The 14002-nt window shown below is 39.8% G+C and overlaps 2 protein-coding genes and 1 long non-coding RNA gene across 14 annotated transcripts in view; all 3 read left to right on the top strand.

Annotated features, from left to right (window-relative positions):
- LOC147840047 (uncharacterized) overlaps nucleotides 1-14002 on the top strand; it is a 543896-nt gene that overhangs the window by 128992 nt on the left and 400902 nt on the right. The gene's annotated exons all lie outside the window — the stretch shown is intronic.
- The window catches only part of fcf1 (FCF1 rRNA-processing protein), a 178250-nt gene that overhangs the window by 58760 nt on the left and 105488 nt on the right, over nucleotides 1-14002 (top strand). Inside the window, exon 5 of one of the 2 annotated variants that reach the window (XR_015512546.1) lies at nucleotides 9142-10266. The exons of the other annotated variant lie outside the window; for it this stretch is intronic. The gene's annotated coding sequence lies outside the window, so the exon portion shown is untranslated. Of the gene's footprint in view, nucleotides 1-9141; nucleotides 10267-14002 lie in introns of those variants that run through there. 2 annotated transcript variants of the gene reach the window in all.
- mthfd1b (methylenetetrahydrofolate dehydrogenase (NADP+ dependent) 1b) overlaps nucleotides 2019-14002 on the top strand; it is a 51412-nt gene continuing 39428 nt past the window's right edge. For 9 of the 11 annotated variants that reach the window (XR_015512426.1, XR_015512425.1, XR_015512432.1 and 6 more), the window contains exons 1-7: nucleotides 2019-2127; nucleotides 6064-6148; nucleotides 6352-6411; nucleotides 7754-7807; nucleotides 7887-8023; nucleotides 8135-8235; nucleotides 13494-13630. Coding sequence is in view for 2 of the 11 variants with exons in the window: in NM_199529.1 (NP_955823.1) it covers nucleotides 2090-2127; nucleotides 6064-6148; nucleotides 6352-6411; nucleotides 7754-7807; nucleotides 7887-8023; nucleotides 8135-8235; nucleotides 13494-13630 (612 nt within the window). In the remaining 9 variants the exon portion in view is untranslated. 11 annotated transcript variants of the gene reach the window in all.

Here is a 14002-nt window from a genome sequence, read left to right as displayed (position 1 = left end):
TATAGCTTTTTTCTGTTGCTGTCATTTGACAATTACAATCAAATGTGCCAATCAGAAACAACCCATCTCTGGGAAACATCCACACACACACACTCATACACTATGGACAATTTTAGCCTACCCAATTCCGCATGTCTTTGGAAACCAGAGCACCCTAGAGAAAACCCACATGATCGCAGGGATAACATGCAAACTCCACACAGAAACGCCAACTGACCCAGCCGAGGATCGAACCAGCGACGTTCTTGCTGTGAGGCGACAGTGTTACCTACTGCGTCACCCATGGTCAGCCACTAAAGCTTTAAATCAAGCATCAACAATGTAAGAACGAACAAAATGGAGTCCAAGGATTCATTTATTTTTGCAAGCCTAACCGAGTGGGCTGGATTGCAGACTGACAGACAAACTGGGTTAGGGGTACACATTAAAGCAGCCTCCTTAGCAACTGAAATGCTGAATTATTCCAGACATCTGATGTAGTATGATCACTATCACTCTTGTTCAACATGTCCCTGACCTGTGCAAAGTCCAAAAGGACTAATGTGTGTTGATTTAACAGCTCCAAGACAATTGAATACTCCTCTTTGTGCTGTCTCTTATCTTTTAAAAGTTGTTCAACTGAAAATTACAACACAGCCACAATCAAAAACTGATCATGTTATCACTTTATCAGCACATTTGCCACCATTGTATTGAAGGTTGTGTTTGTATAGACTTTATCTGCATGTTTAAATGTTTGTTTTTTATTATTTTTTTATTGAACAATTAACAATTTGAAAATGAAAAAGAAAATGATAAAAAAAAATATAAATGCATGTTTAATTGTTATCAAAGATCATTTCTTGAAATCACGTCTTCTGGCTTTCCAGTGTTGGGTTGCGGTCAGAAGGGCATCCGCTGCATAAAGCATGCTGGATAAGTTGGAGGTTCATTCCGCTGTGGCGACCCCGGATTAATAAAGGGACTAAGCCAAAAAGAAAATGAATGATTGATGAACGCCTTCTGGCCTTTCATATAACATCCCACATCCCTGCTAAAAAATCCACCTTAAACCAGCCTAGGCTGGTTGGCTGGTTTTAGAGGGGTTTTGGCAACTTCCAGGCTGGTTTCCAGCCATTTCCAGCCTGTTCTTAGCTGGTCAGGCTGGAAAATGACCAGCTAAAACCAGCTTGACCAGCCTGGTTTAAGCTGGACATCTCCCAGCCTGACCAGCTAAGACCAGGCTGGAAATGGCTGGAAACCAGCCTGGAAGTGGCCAAAACCCATCTAAAACCAGCCTGGTCGACCAGCTAAAACCAGCCAACCAGCCTAGGCTAGTTTAAGATGGATTTTTTAAGCAGGGATTATCGTGAATTATCTTTTATCCCTATTGAAAAAAACAGCTTAAACCAGCCTAGGCTAATTGGGTGGTTTGAGCTGGTCGACCAGGCTGGTTTTAGAGGGGTTTTGGCGATTTCCAGGCTGGTTTCCAGACATTTCCAGCCTGGTCTTTGCTGGTCAGGCTGGGAGATGACCAGCTAAAACCAGCTTGACCAGCCTAGCCAGGCTGGGAGCCCAGCCAAAACCAGCTATGTCCAGCTTAAACCAGGCTGGTCAAGCTGGATTTAGCTGGTCATTTTCCAGCCTGACCAGCTAAGACCAGGCTGGAAATGGCTGGAAGCCAGCCTGGAAATGGCCAAAACCCCTCTAAAACCAGTGGTCGACCAGCTAAAACCAGCCAACCAGCCTAGGCTGGTTTAAACTGGATTTTTCAGCAATATTGTAAACACGGATAAAACAAATCAATGAGTAAATTTACCATACTGTACATACTGTTTAATCGTCAAGATAAAGATCCAGTCTTATTTTAGCAGATTAAAAAGGCGAATATTGTTGTGGCACTACTGGCAGACAGATATCTACATTGACGTAAATGTACGTATTTTCTGCTATTCACGAACGTAGGGGCGGATTGGTTTCGTAACGCTAGACAAGGCGTCAGTCAGACAAGTAGAAGAAGAGTTGGGCACGTGCTTTCTGTTAGCAGCACAAACTGCAGAGGACACAACTGCATCTCCTATTTCACAAAACAAGCTCATAAAGTTACACGATGCCTGCTCAGATCATCTGCGGGAAAACCATCTCAGCGTAAGTTATTTCCTTTGCAAAGTTGTTTTTAAACTTCAGGTTTCATAAAACTTGTTGGCTTTATATTCGTGATTAAATCACGAAAGTATGGTTGACTGATTGGAAACGCTGTTGCTTATTTTTGTATTCTTTTGAAGCGAATTTCTTTTTTGTTTGTTTTGGCAGTGACCTCTGAACTCGAGAAGATTTCATGATCACATTTTTATTACGTTTCAAGAGTAGCTGTCATGTAAATCAGTTCACAGCTTCACACACACAAAAGATTATTTCTTAAACGTGTATGAATGTGTTTAGAATTCAGCATAGAAGTTAAGTTGGTTTTATATTCGGATTTTCAGACATTCCCCTTAATATCTTTTCAGAAAAGTATTGATTGCAAATTTTAAATAGGGAAATCATATTAGCAGCCAATGACTATCAAAGTACAACATTGTTCATAGTCAAATAAACAGTGTTAATGTTGTTTTCAAGTCACACTTGCATGCTAATTCCGATCGAATATTCAAAGTAACATAGTAAACAATATATAGACTGCTAAATGAACGAATGTGTAAAAATATAACCAACTTTACCTCTTTGAATTCAGCTGTTTTCCTAACATCATGTTTACTCACGAGCCATTTTCCTTTCAGTGCACTTATATTTCTATGTTCTTTGATGTTGTTTACCTACTGTTGATTTAAAATGACATATTCGTATAGTGTAAAGTGTGTTAGTCTTGTAGTTTACATTTTGCTTCTTTATGCAAACTGGATATTTTAAATAATTTAACAGTGTACAAAGAAAAAATTATAATTTCTTATCCGTGAAAAAAAAAGAAAAAGAAAAAAAAATCACAATTTTGTTTTAATTATATGCAAAGGTGCACTTCAAATCTTTTTGACCTAAAATTTAACAAAAAAATCGAATTCAGTACAAATAAAGATTCTCTTAATCTATTAATAACAGCAAAAATGTGTAGTAATGATATATAATTTAAGTTTTAAGGTCTAATTTCACAAAGATTATCAGCTTTGTCAATTGTCATCATGTCCAAAAATGAACGCTACAATGTGCAGAGATTATACAACCTTACAAGGATGGGTCCATTTCTTTGAGAAGCACACTGTTGTGTGTGAAAGCAGAGGATATGGATGAAAGATGACCAGTGATGGTGTCTGTAGTTGTGGCTTATAATCTGTGTCTTATGTTAAACTTTAAAGATGGCTGCGAAAAGATGGCTCTACTTTTAGACTGCTTTCATTCCCTCAGCGGAATCCCTGATGCCATTTTGAAGAGCGTTATACTTCATCAAGTGAACAAGGGAAGCTTGCATCAACTAGGCATAGGATGATAACCGTTTTCAAGGTATAGGTTGCAAAATCAAGGTTTTAAAATTAAAATAAAAAATTTTCTGCCATACCGTTGCTACGGTATATGGAATCAGATAAGTCTCAATAATAATTCACGCAAAAGACACGATGTACACATGCGTAGCCAAATTCACGTGCGTAAAATATTTATTTATATGCACAAAAAAATTTCACGTGCACAAAATAAAAATACATTTTCATAAAATACGTTTCACAAATGCAAAGCACCATTTGCAAATGTATAAGAGTGTACAAAAAGTTTTGAATGTTTAAAACTTGCGAGTTCATCCTGAATGAGAATGTGCAAATCCTCTTTCACGTACGACTCCCCCTGGATACGTGTGTGTGTGTATTTTTGAGACTTTCCTGGCAGATTCAGGGCAACTCGTACCTTTCAGCCAATCAGATGAGAGCTGTAGTCAAGGACACCCACTCTGTGCTCTTTTTGCGCAGACTGTTCCTCTCCAGCATGGCGAACGGAGTCGCCAGCAGTCGCACTTTTTTTTCATTTATTTATTTATTTGACCATAGCCTCAGTCTTTTTATCCATTATTTTTCTGCAGCTCCGCTCTTCTTATTTATTGTCTCGCAGCCCCGTGAGCAAAATGTAGCCTGCAGGGTAATGATGATGATTAAGTATTATTCCAGCCACACAAGCATAGCAGTTCCGTTGTGGTCCAGCGGTCAGCACATTGCGTTACGATGCGCTTCGAATGAAGTTGGCGGTTCATTCCCCTGTGGCGAACAGAAAATCAATTCATTCATTCAAGTCCTAAGGTTGCAAATGGACCTGAAAAACAGTTTTTGAAGAAGTTTTGAACTTCCCTAACGCCCCATTCACACGGGGCTTCAGCGTCACTGCTTGACTGAAGGCGTGTCTGAAGTTGGGGCAAACGCGATCATCATAGCAGCGTCAGCCAATGAAATTCATTCAGCAATAGGCCACTGTCTAGCTGGTGTATTTGCATACAGCAATCTGATTGGGTGACACTTCTATTGGCGCTTAAAAAGTTGAGCTAGTCCCAACGTCTGCAACGAGCAATGCCTCTGAAGCGGCGCCGACGGATCCACAATGCAGTTCGGCAATGCCTGACGTCACCCATTCAAAGTGAATGGGAAGCGTTGACGCTGACGCCCAGTGTGAATGGGGTGAAAGCAAGCGGCAACCTCCCGCTCTCTCTCAGGAAGCCAATACGGAAGTAACTAAAACTGCAATTCATCCGAAATTCCGCTAGTCTTGGCCGCTCCTGGCTCCAAAACAGAGCAAATTTCAATTGAACCCACTGTTAGAATGGCCAATTTTACAGCAGAAAAAAAGGTGTTTACAGCCTGGTACAAAAAAAGATTTTGGTTAATACAGCTAATATTACCCTTCATGACAACTGTGAGGGGGTGAATTTTTTTATAACTCATCCGTTTCCTTTATATTAAGTTATATTAAGTTTGCATAATTAAGGGCGTGGCCACTTGAGTGACAGCTAGATCTCGTTGGTCGCCGTCACGTCACCTCAGCTGAATCCTGCAAATTAGCCACTGATCTCGGCATATTTATCGTATTTCTGCGTTGTTTTATGTGGCTTTACACAGTCGACTGTCTTTTGGACTTGTTTCCTACAATTATTAGATGGCATGCTGAGTGCACTTAATTGGGCTCACAAACCATTCACGTGGCCTCCGTTTCCCATGTGAGTAAAGTTATATACTTATATACCATCTCTATACATGTATTTGTTTTATTTAAGATCATTTATCGTTTATATTTAGAGCTGTAATGCACTCTAGAATCTGTCAGATTGATTAGCTGTAGGCTCTAGAACTGTCATCTGAAGCGTTGTCATACAGTGTTATGCTGGATTTCATCAATAGTCTTGCATTTACTAACACACACTATATCTGAAGTGTTTGGAAGTAATTCGCGTTTTCCTCCTGTTGAAAAACGTCATAAGAACAATGTTTAGTGGCGCAATGTGTTACAGCAGTGTTTTTAAAAGACTAAACACTTTATTGATATAGTATACAACCAAGCACAAGTGGTCAGAATACAAACGAGTCACAGGTGATAAAGTATTAAGCGTTCTCCCAAAGTAAAGTGTGTCTGAACCAGGTCCAAGCAAACTGTCAGCAGGTGTCAGTAGCTCTGCTCACTCTCCGCCTGTTTGCCCTTGTTTGGTATCCCGCCGTGGGTGTGATGACGCGCGAACAAAATGGCGACGGTTGGCCGCGCCTACTTGTGGCTTCTTTTGCGCTCTTTAGAATCCTATGGGTGACGTCACGGATACTACGTCCATATATTTTACAGTCTATGGGCGAAAGTCACATCTTTTATAGAGAACAGTTTTATGTCAGTGCATTCAGTGTTTCCTCTAGGATTTTTTTTCCAGCTGTGGCGGCGGGCCTTTTACACAGATCTTCCAACATTCTATGACGTTATTTCAATGACCAATGTCATGAGCGCAGTATTACAAGTCGATATTCATTCAACTTCTGGCACGCCCTCAAATATACGCTGCTCAATAGCAGATTTACTGCTCAAATAAACACTGCTGAAGTGCGAGTTTTGAATTCTAACTGTATGTGTCTGCAGTCAGGTTCGAGAGAGGCTGAAGGAAGAGGTGGAGGAAATGAAAAAGACTCATCCCAACTTCGAGCCAGGCCTTGTTGTGTTACAGGTGAGTGGTGATACGTTATCTCTCTATGAATAACAGTAAAACATTTCAGAAGCAGGGCCGCAACTTGACTTACATTACTGGGGGCATTTAAAAATCGGGATCATTTCCTCTTTTCTCAATTTTTATTTGTGCCATTTTAGTTGTATGTGTCTTAAATGTTTTTGGACTAATTGTCTGGTGTTGATGGGTTTTGTCTGCTATAGGTGGGAGACAGAGATGACTCAAACTTGTACATTAGCATGAAGCTAAAGGCTGCTGCCCAGGTAAAGCAACAATAACATGGTGATTCTGCAACTTTAATCTCTTAGCTGTATGCTCAGTACTGTACAGACAAGTTTCTGACTGGTCTTTGAAAGTAGCAAATTCAGTTTAATGTCACAAGACTTCTCGCATGCTCTAATTTAAAGGGTTGTGTCTCTTAAAGGGATAGTCAATGATAGTCAGGAAGTCAGTGATCACATGTTCTTAACTTTCTTCAATATTTCTTTATTTGTGTTCAACAGAAGAAAAACTCAAAGATAGATTGATGGATGGATGGATATTTAGATAGATGGATAGATTATCTGATAGATAAATGGATGGATGGTTGCATAGATGGATATTTACATAGATAGTTGGATGGATGGATGGATGGATAGATGGTTAGATAGATGGTAGTTAGATGGATGGTTGGATAGATATTTAGATGGTTAAATAGCAACATGAATGGTTGGATATGTTATTAGATGGATGGATGGATGGATGGTTAAATAGATTGTTGGATGAATGGACGGTTGGATGGTTAAACAGATCAATAGATTGTTAGATGGATGGATGGTTAGATGAAAGGAAGGTTTAATGGTTGGATAGATAGCTATTTAGATGGATGGATGGTTATATGAAGGGGATGTTGGATAAATAGATATTTAGATGGTTGGATAGATAAATAGATAGTTGGATGAGTGGATGGATGGATGGTTGGATAGATGGATGGTTAAATAGATTAATTATTAGATAGATGGATGGATGGATGATTGATGGATGATTGAAGGATGGTTGGATAGATGGATGTATAAATGGATGGTTAGATAGATGAAGGGAAGATTAAATGGATGAATGGATGGTTGGATGGATAGTTGGATAGATATAGTTGGATGGATGGATGGTTAGATAGTTAGATGGATGGTTGGATGGTTTGTTAATTGGATGGAAGGTTAGATGGATGGATGGATGGTTAGACGGATAAATGGATGGTTAGATGAAAGGAAGGTTTAATGATTGGATAGATGGATATTTAGATGGATGGATGGATGGATAGATGGATGGTTGGATGGATGGATGGTTGGTTAGATGGACAGATAGATGGTTAGATGAATGGTTGGATAGATTAATTATTGGATGGATGGTTGGATGAAGGGAAGGATAGATAGATAGATAGATAGATAGATAGATAGATAGATAGATAGATAGATAGATAGATAGAAAAAAGTATTATAAATGTGAAACTGACTCCCTTTCAGAAAGAAAAAAATAAATAAATGTGAGTGAAATGTTCCATGGTGGAGTGATCTAAAGTAATGATATAACGCATATCAAAATGACTTTAATGACCTTTCTCAATTGTAGATTGGGATCACTGCTGTCCATATAAAGCTTCCACAAACTGCGACCGAGACAGAGGTAGAGCAAATCACTAAGAGAGAGTGATAACCTGTTTAGTGTTGTGTTTTTTTTTATTAACTGTGTTTATGTTGGAAAGGTTTTGCAGAGTGTGACTGAAGTCAACGAGAACTCCAAGATCCATGGGCTCATAGTCCAGCTGCCCCTCGACTCCATCCACACTATTAACACAGAAAGAGTCATCAATTCTGTGGCTCCAGAGAAAGATGTGGATGGGTACAGAAATATAATTCATTTTTAACCATTACTCTGTTACAATTCTGAGTTAATATGTCTTTTAAATGATTAAAGAGACTGATTTAAAGTGTGTTTGTTTGCTTGCTTCAGTTTGACTAGCATCAATGCAGGGAAACTGGCACGTGGTGATCTTGGAGACTGTTTTATCCCATGTACTCCTAATGGATGTATGGAGCTCATCAAACAAACAGGTGAGTCAGGCACTTCAGACTAAACTCTGTTCAGATTACACAGTTTTCTTTTGATATTTCAGTATTTCAGACAAGAAGCAAAGTGGGGGAGAGAGAGGGTAGGGACGGAAAATGTCCTCGAGCTGGGATTCGAACTCTGGACGCCCTGAAGTGCTACTGCACCACTATTGTTTTTGCCGTTGTGTGCTATATGTCAACCCTTAGCGTCAGTCGTGTCTTTTTCATTCTCCAATCAAAAGAAAGCAGAGGCGGGGTTTCCGTTGAGGTGACAGCAGTATTTGTGCTGTCAAGATGACTTTGGAGACTTTTAAAGATTGAGGAGAGACTTTTAGTTGCTGTTTTGAGTTATCCGGAGCTGTTTGACTTTATAAATCTTGAATATCATAATATTATTAAATATTAAAAGTATATGAATATCAACAAGCACCACTTGCGCACAATATGCAGCTGATTCAGTCATGCCTAGTGTTGTGAATTTCTAAGACGAGCCAAAAACCAAGGAGAACTTTCGGGTATCTTCAAAGCAGAATCCTTTAATAAGAAGAACACGACATCGCTGTGGCATCATCGAAAGAATTATGAACTAGTGCAGTCAAGCACTCAGTTTTAAACACATTTTTACAGACATTGATGCATAGAGGTAGGGACAAACCTAAACAAAGCATGCAAATGAAGTGTTGTTGTCAGCAGGGTAAATTGCCTTTCCCCCCCTGCCCCAATCTCATCAGCATACAGGTACCCATTCACAATACATTTTAGCATGAAAACAAAGTTTGCAAATGACGTACTGGATTCAGAAGCCGTCTGGCCAGTTGAACCACTTGAAAGGGTTACTGTGCCATTTGTTAGAGAATAGACACAACTGTGCTTTGAAACTGACAATTTGCATTACTTTGGAGGCATGAGACTGTGGCCCCGTTTACACTAGTGCGTTTTAGTTTTAAAACGGCGTTTTAGAATGAAAACGATCCGCGTCCACACTCGCGTTTTACCCAGCGTTTCTGAACTGCTCTCCATCCACACCAAAACGCTGAAAACGCACATCACGTGACCACACACACACACTCGGGCAAGCGCTGCAGCCCATCTACCCAGATGAGAGCTGTGCTAGTCGGACTTCTCATCAAGCATCTCCCGCTGGATCTAATCTCACTATATTTATTAAACGGGATATTTCATTCATCTTGTTGTGTTTATTTAACAACATATTCCCTGACTTTGGTCATTGGAATCTATCACTTGTTCACAGGTAACGTGTTTTGGCTGAGCGCAAAGATAAGTTAATGATTAATCCATGTACATTCTGTATATTGACTGATCGCTTGCCTTTATTTCCTACAATGTATAAACTTATTGTATGTTATACTTATATATCGCTTATTAAAACTGATATTCAGCAGAAGAGAGGGTGTGTTTCGTATTTTCACTGAAATTGAAAGGAGGCAGTTGTTATTGACTCCGTTTAGTTATAAATATCCACACAGTGAAGATGACGCTCATATATGCAGCACGACGTCTCAACATTTCTGCTGTCTGTTAAGTTGCTAATAATAAAATGAAAATAGGCAGTTCCTTATATCAAGTTTACATTTTATTGTTGAGAAAGTGAACGTAGCCAGGGTGATGTGAATGAAGTTATGAAGTACACTGTTCCCTTTAAAGATTTACCTGTGTCCTCGGTATAGTCTGTTTTCCATATCAAACTGAGAAGAAGAGACTGCAGCCTTGATCAAACTTGTGAAGTCTGAACTTACAAGGAGAGGATGCAGGACTGAACTGTGTGTGTTAGGCTACTTAATGTTGAGGAAAAGCCCCAATCAGAGAGGCGAATGTCTGCAGCCCCGCCTCTGTTTCAGATGTCTCCGTTTTCCCTCATCCACACTGAGACGGAGCAGCAGCGTTTCAGAATGAAAACGGCCTCTCCAGCGTTTTCGAAACGCTCGAGAACTCCGGTGTAGTGTGGACGGACGGCGTAACCGTAGCAAAACTGATGCGTTTTCAAACTAAAATGCATTAGTGTAAACAGGGCCTGTGTTTCACGTATAGGCTCCCTCAGAATGTATTTTACAATGAAATGTATATATATTTAAAGAAATTTGTAATCTTTCACTAGCGACATAAAAAGCGCACCACACTTCTTCTTTTCTTGTTAACAAAGGCAGCGTGGTGCGTCTCGCATATTTATCAGGGAAAAGCGCATTCAGTGTGATTGACCCCTTATTCTTCTTACAATTCTCTAGCATTTATTAAAACCCCCAAGTAAAACATTCGATGTGTGGAAAATATGCTCTTCAGATCTTCTTGTTCCGTTCATTCAGCACAGATCCAAGTGTCACTTCCACAGTATACACTGTACAGCTCACTTTAAAATAGTCTAGGGTGTTTCTGAACTATTATTCTGGACTACTACTGGAAATGCAGATACAGTTTCTTTAGTCCGTGATGCACTAAAGGAGATAGACCATGTTAGCTCCTTTCCATCAAGTGAAAATCAATGTGGTCTTCAGTTTTATACCCTGGAAAGTTCATAGTGTATAATTAATCCATACAGCTCCAACCAAAGTCTTGTGAACTGATAAACTTACTTTGGGATATTGTATACTTGTGTTGATTATCCAAAGCCAATATGGCTGCATTTGAAACCTGTTGCCTTTTAGGTCAATGACTGCAAGTTACTCAAGAACTGATGCGGTTTCATGTTATTTATGGGTTCAACATATTCTATTTGTGCTTTGTATATATGAGTTAGTCACCGATTTCAGGAGATTTGAGAGAAAACGTTAGCTTTTTTCAAGCATACCTTTAGAAGAAGACTTGGATTTGCAAGGACTAATGTTACTCAACATCTTTGTCCATTTTTGTCAAAGACAGATTCTTTAAACATCACTTTTAAGATCCATAGGAGTGTTTTGCATTAAAGAGCCCATATTATACATGAAATAGGGTCATATCTTGGTTGTAAGGGTCTCCAACAACAGTTTAATATGCATGCAAGGTCAAAAAACACTTTCATGGTCTTATAATCTGCATTTATTTTTACCTAATTATTCCAGCGACTCCCGTATGAATCGTCCAGTGATTCATTTGTTCCCAAACCCCTCCTTAGCGCGAAGCTAATCTACGCTGATTGGACCGATGACAGTCTGTCGCGATTGGTCGACTGCCTTCAGTCAGAGAGTGAAATGCCCAACAGCTAATCAGCAATATAAAAGTAATCACAGTTCATACACGCTCGATAGTGTAGGCGTGGATTTTAGCTGCCAGTGGGTGAATGTAAATACAGATGATAGACTTGAAAATACAGACGACTATTTTATTGAGCAAAAACTCCAAAAACTGTTGAGGAGATCTTCTAGCTTGTCTCACTCTGCTCTTTTCACAGACACACACACACACACTTTACCCTGCTCCGGACGACAACGCGCGCACAAACACACACACACACACCTCCGGACGACAGCGCGTGCACACACACACACACACTCACACACAGACACACACACTACCCTCCTCCACGGAGCTCCGTAAACAAAGCAGCACGCGTCGCGTTTTAAACGTGGCTTTGCATGCGATATGAGAATATAGCCAGTTAACCTGATACAGTACACGCGGTTACAAGTAACAAATCACAACTAAATACATTTGCAAGCTAGAGTCAACGAGGCAACTTTAATGGTCCCACTTTATATTAAGTGGCCTTAACTAATATGTACTTACATAGGATTTAATATACATAGGATTGTGTACTTAAGCTTGATTAAATACATGTATGTAATTACATCTGTAGTTAACTTTTGTAATTACATTTGTAAATACACTGTTGACCATCCCTTACACCTTAACCCACCCTTAAACCTACCCATGCCACCAAACCTGTCCATAACCCGACCTCTATCCCAACTCAAAAGCACCACAAGTGTTCTCAAATACATTAAAAACACAGTAAGTACATTGTATTTATTTTTTGATGTAAGTACATAGTAGTTAAGTACACTTAATATAAAGTGGGACCACTTTAATTGCACGTACTTACACTTGAGAAATGGAGGAAGAAACCCATCCTGACATGTCCATAAGTAAATTACTCTTTACGGATCCTTCCTTAAACAAACGCAGATGAAGTATTCTTTATAGCATGTAGTTTCCAACTGCTTGGTCATAATGCTGAAGTTTCATCTTTGGGTAGAGACTTAATAAAATCCATCTGCAGTGTGACTTCAATCAACCGGCATGTTTGTGTGTGTGTGTGTGTGTGTTTGTGTGTGTGTGTGGGTATCTGTGTCAGAGGGCGGGGCCGCAGGTTTCAAATCTCCCGGGTTTGCGCGTGCGTGTGAATAACTTGGTTTCGTTCGTACGTCATGGCGAAACACCTAATGACTCGGTGTCAAGGCGACTCGTTTGAAGCACTATGAGTCGACTCTTTTTATAGATGAATCAACCGTTTTAAACACTGTACTCTTACAGATTTAAGCCTTAGCTGGATACTTCACTTCACTTACAGCTCTTACACACACTACATGGAAGGGCATTTTCAAAAACCCATAATATGGGCTCTTAAAAGGAATTCAAAAATGAACATTTACTCACACTCAAGTGGTTTCAAACCTTCATGAGTTTCTTTCTTTGGTTGAACATAAAAGAAGATCATTTGAATAAAGCTGAAAATCTTTAATCTAAACTTTAAAGCTGGGGACCATTGACTTGCATAGTACAAAAAAACAAATACTATAGAACCCAGCGGTCCCCAGCTTTCTTCCAAATATCTTCACATAAGAAAGTAAAACAGGTTTGGAACAAGTTGGAACAAGTCAGCGTCAATGCTTCCCATTCACTTTGAATTGGTGACGTCAGGTGTTGCCAAACTGCATTGTGGATCCGTCGGCGCCGCTTCAGAGGCGTTGCTCACTGCAGAAGTTGGCACTAGCTAACTAAGCGCCGACGAAAGCGTCAGCCAATCAGATCGCTGTATGCAAATACACCAGCTAGAAAGTGGCCTATTGCTGACTGAATTTTATTGGCTGACACTGCTATGACGATCACGTCAACCCCAACTTCAGACACGCCTTCAGTCGAGCGTTGACGCCGAAGCCCTGTGTGAATTTGGCGTTAAGGTTGTGTAAATGATGAAAGTCATCATTTTTGGGTGAACTATCTCTTTAACTGAACAGATTAGTGTGTGTGTGTGTGTGTGTTTTATAAATGTATATCAAATTAAATTTGAGTATTTCTACTGACCTTCCTCATTGTGTTGTATTTAGGTGTGTCTTTGGCAGGAAAGAGGGCTGTGGTTATCGGACGCAGTAAGATTGTTGGCGCACCAATGCATGATCTTCTCCTTTGGAATCACGCAACTGTAACAACCTGTCATTCAAAGACTGCAGACTTGGTCTCTGAGGTACAGCGCTCCAGACAATTATTTACACAACTTTCAGGATAAAAAAGTCAAACTACGTATGCACGCAGTGGAATCTGAGGATGTTATAGCACAGCTACACTTTAATGGTGTTTGATGCAATGAATAAGATCACCTGAGCTGGGGTCCGTTCTTCGTACGTGGATTACTCAGTTAGCTGGATTTGGATATTGACGATTTGACACGATCCAGGCTCGTTTCATTCTTCAAAGCTGATCCGAGAGTTGTTGTCATAGCAACAGTACTGCTAGGTCAAACCTGATCGGGTGCAGGTTCAATTGATATAAACAGGATTAGATCAGCTCAGTTCAAACAAATATAATACTGAAAGTATGTTCCGAATTCTGATATTTT

Source organism: Danio rerio, chromosome 17 (assembly GCF_052040795.2).
Source record: "Danio rerio strain M-AB ecotype USA chromosome 17, GRCz13ab, whole genome shotgun sequence".
Lineage (NCBI taxonomy): Eukaryota > Metazoa > Chordata > Actinopteri > Cypriniformes > Danionidae > Danio > Danio rerio.
This window is presented reverse-complemented; position numbering and strand designations above follow the sequence as displayed.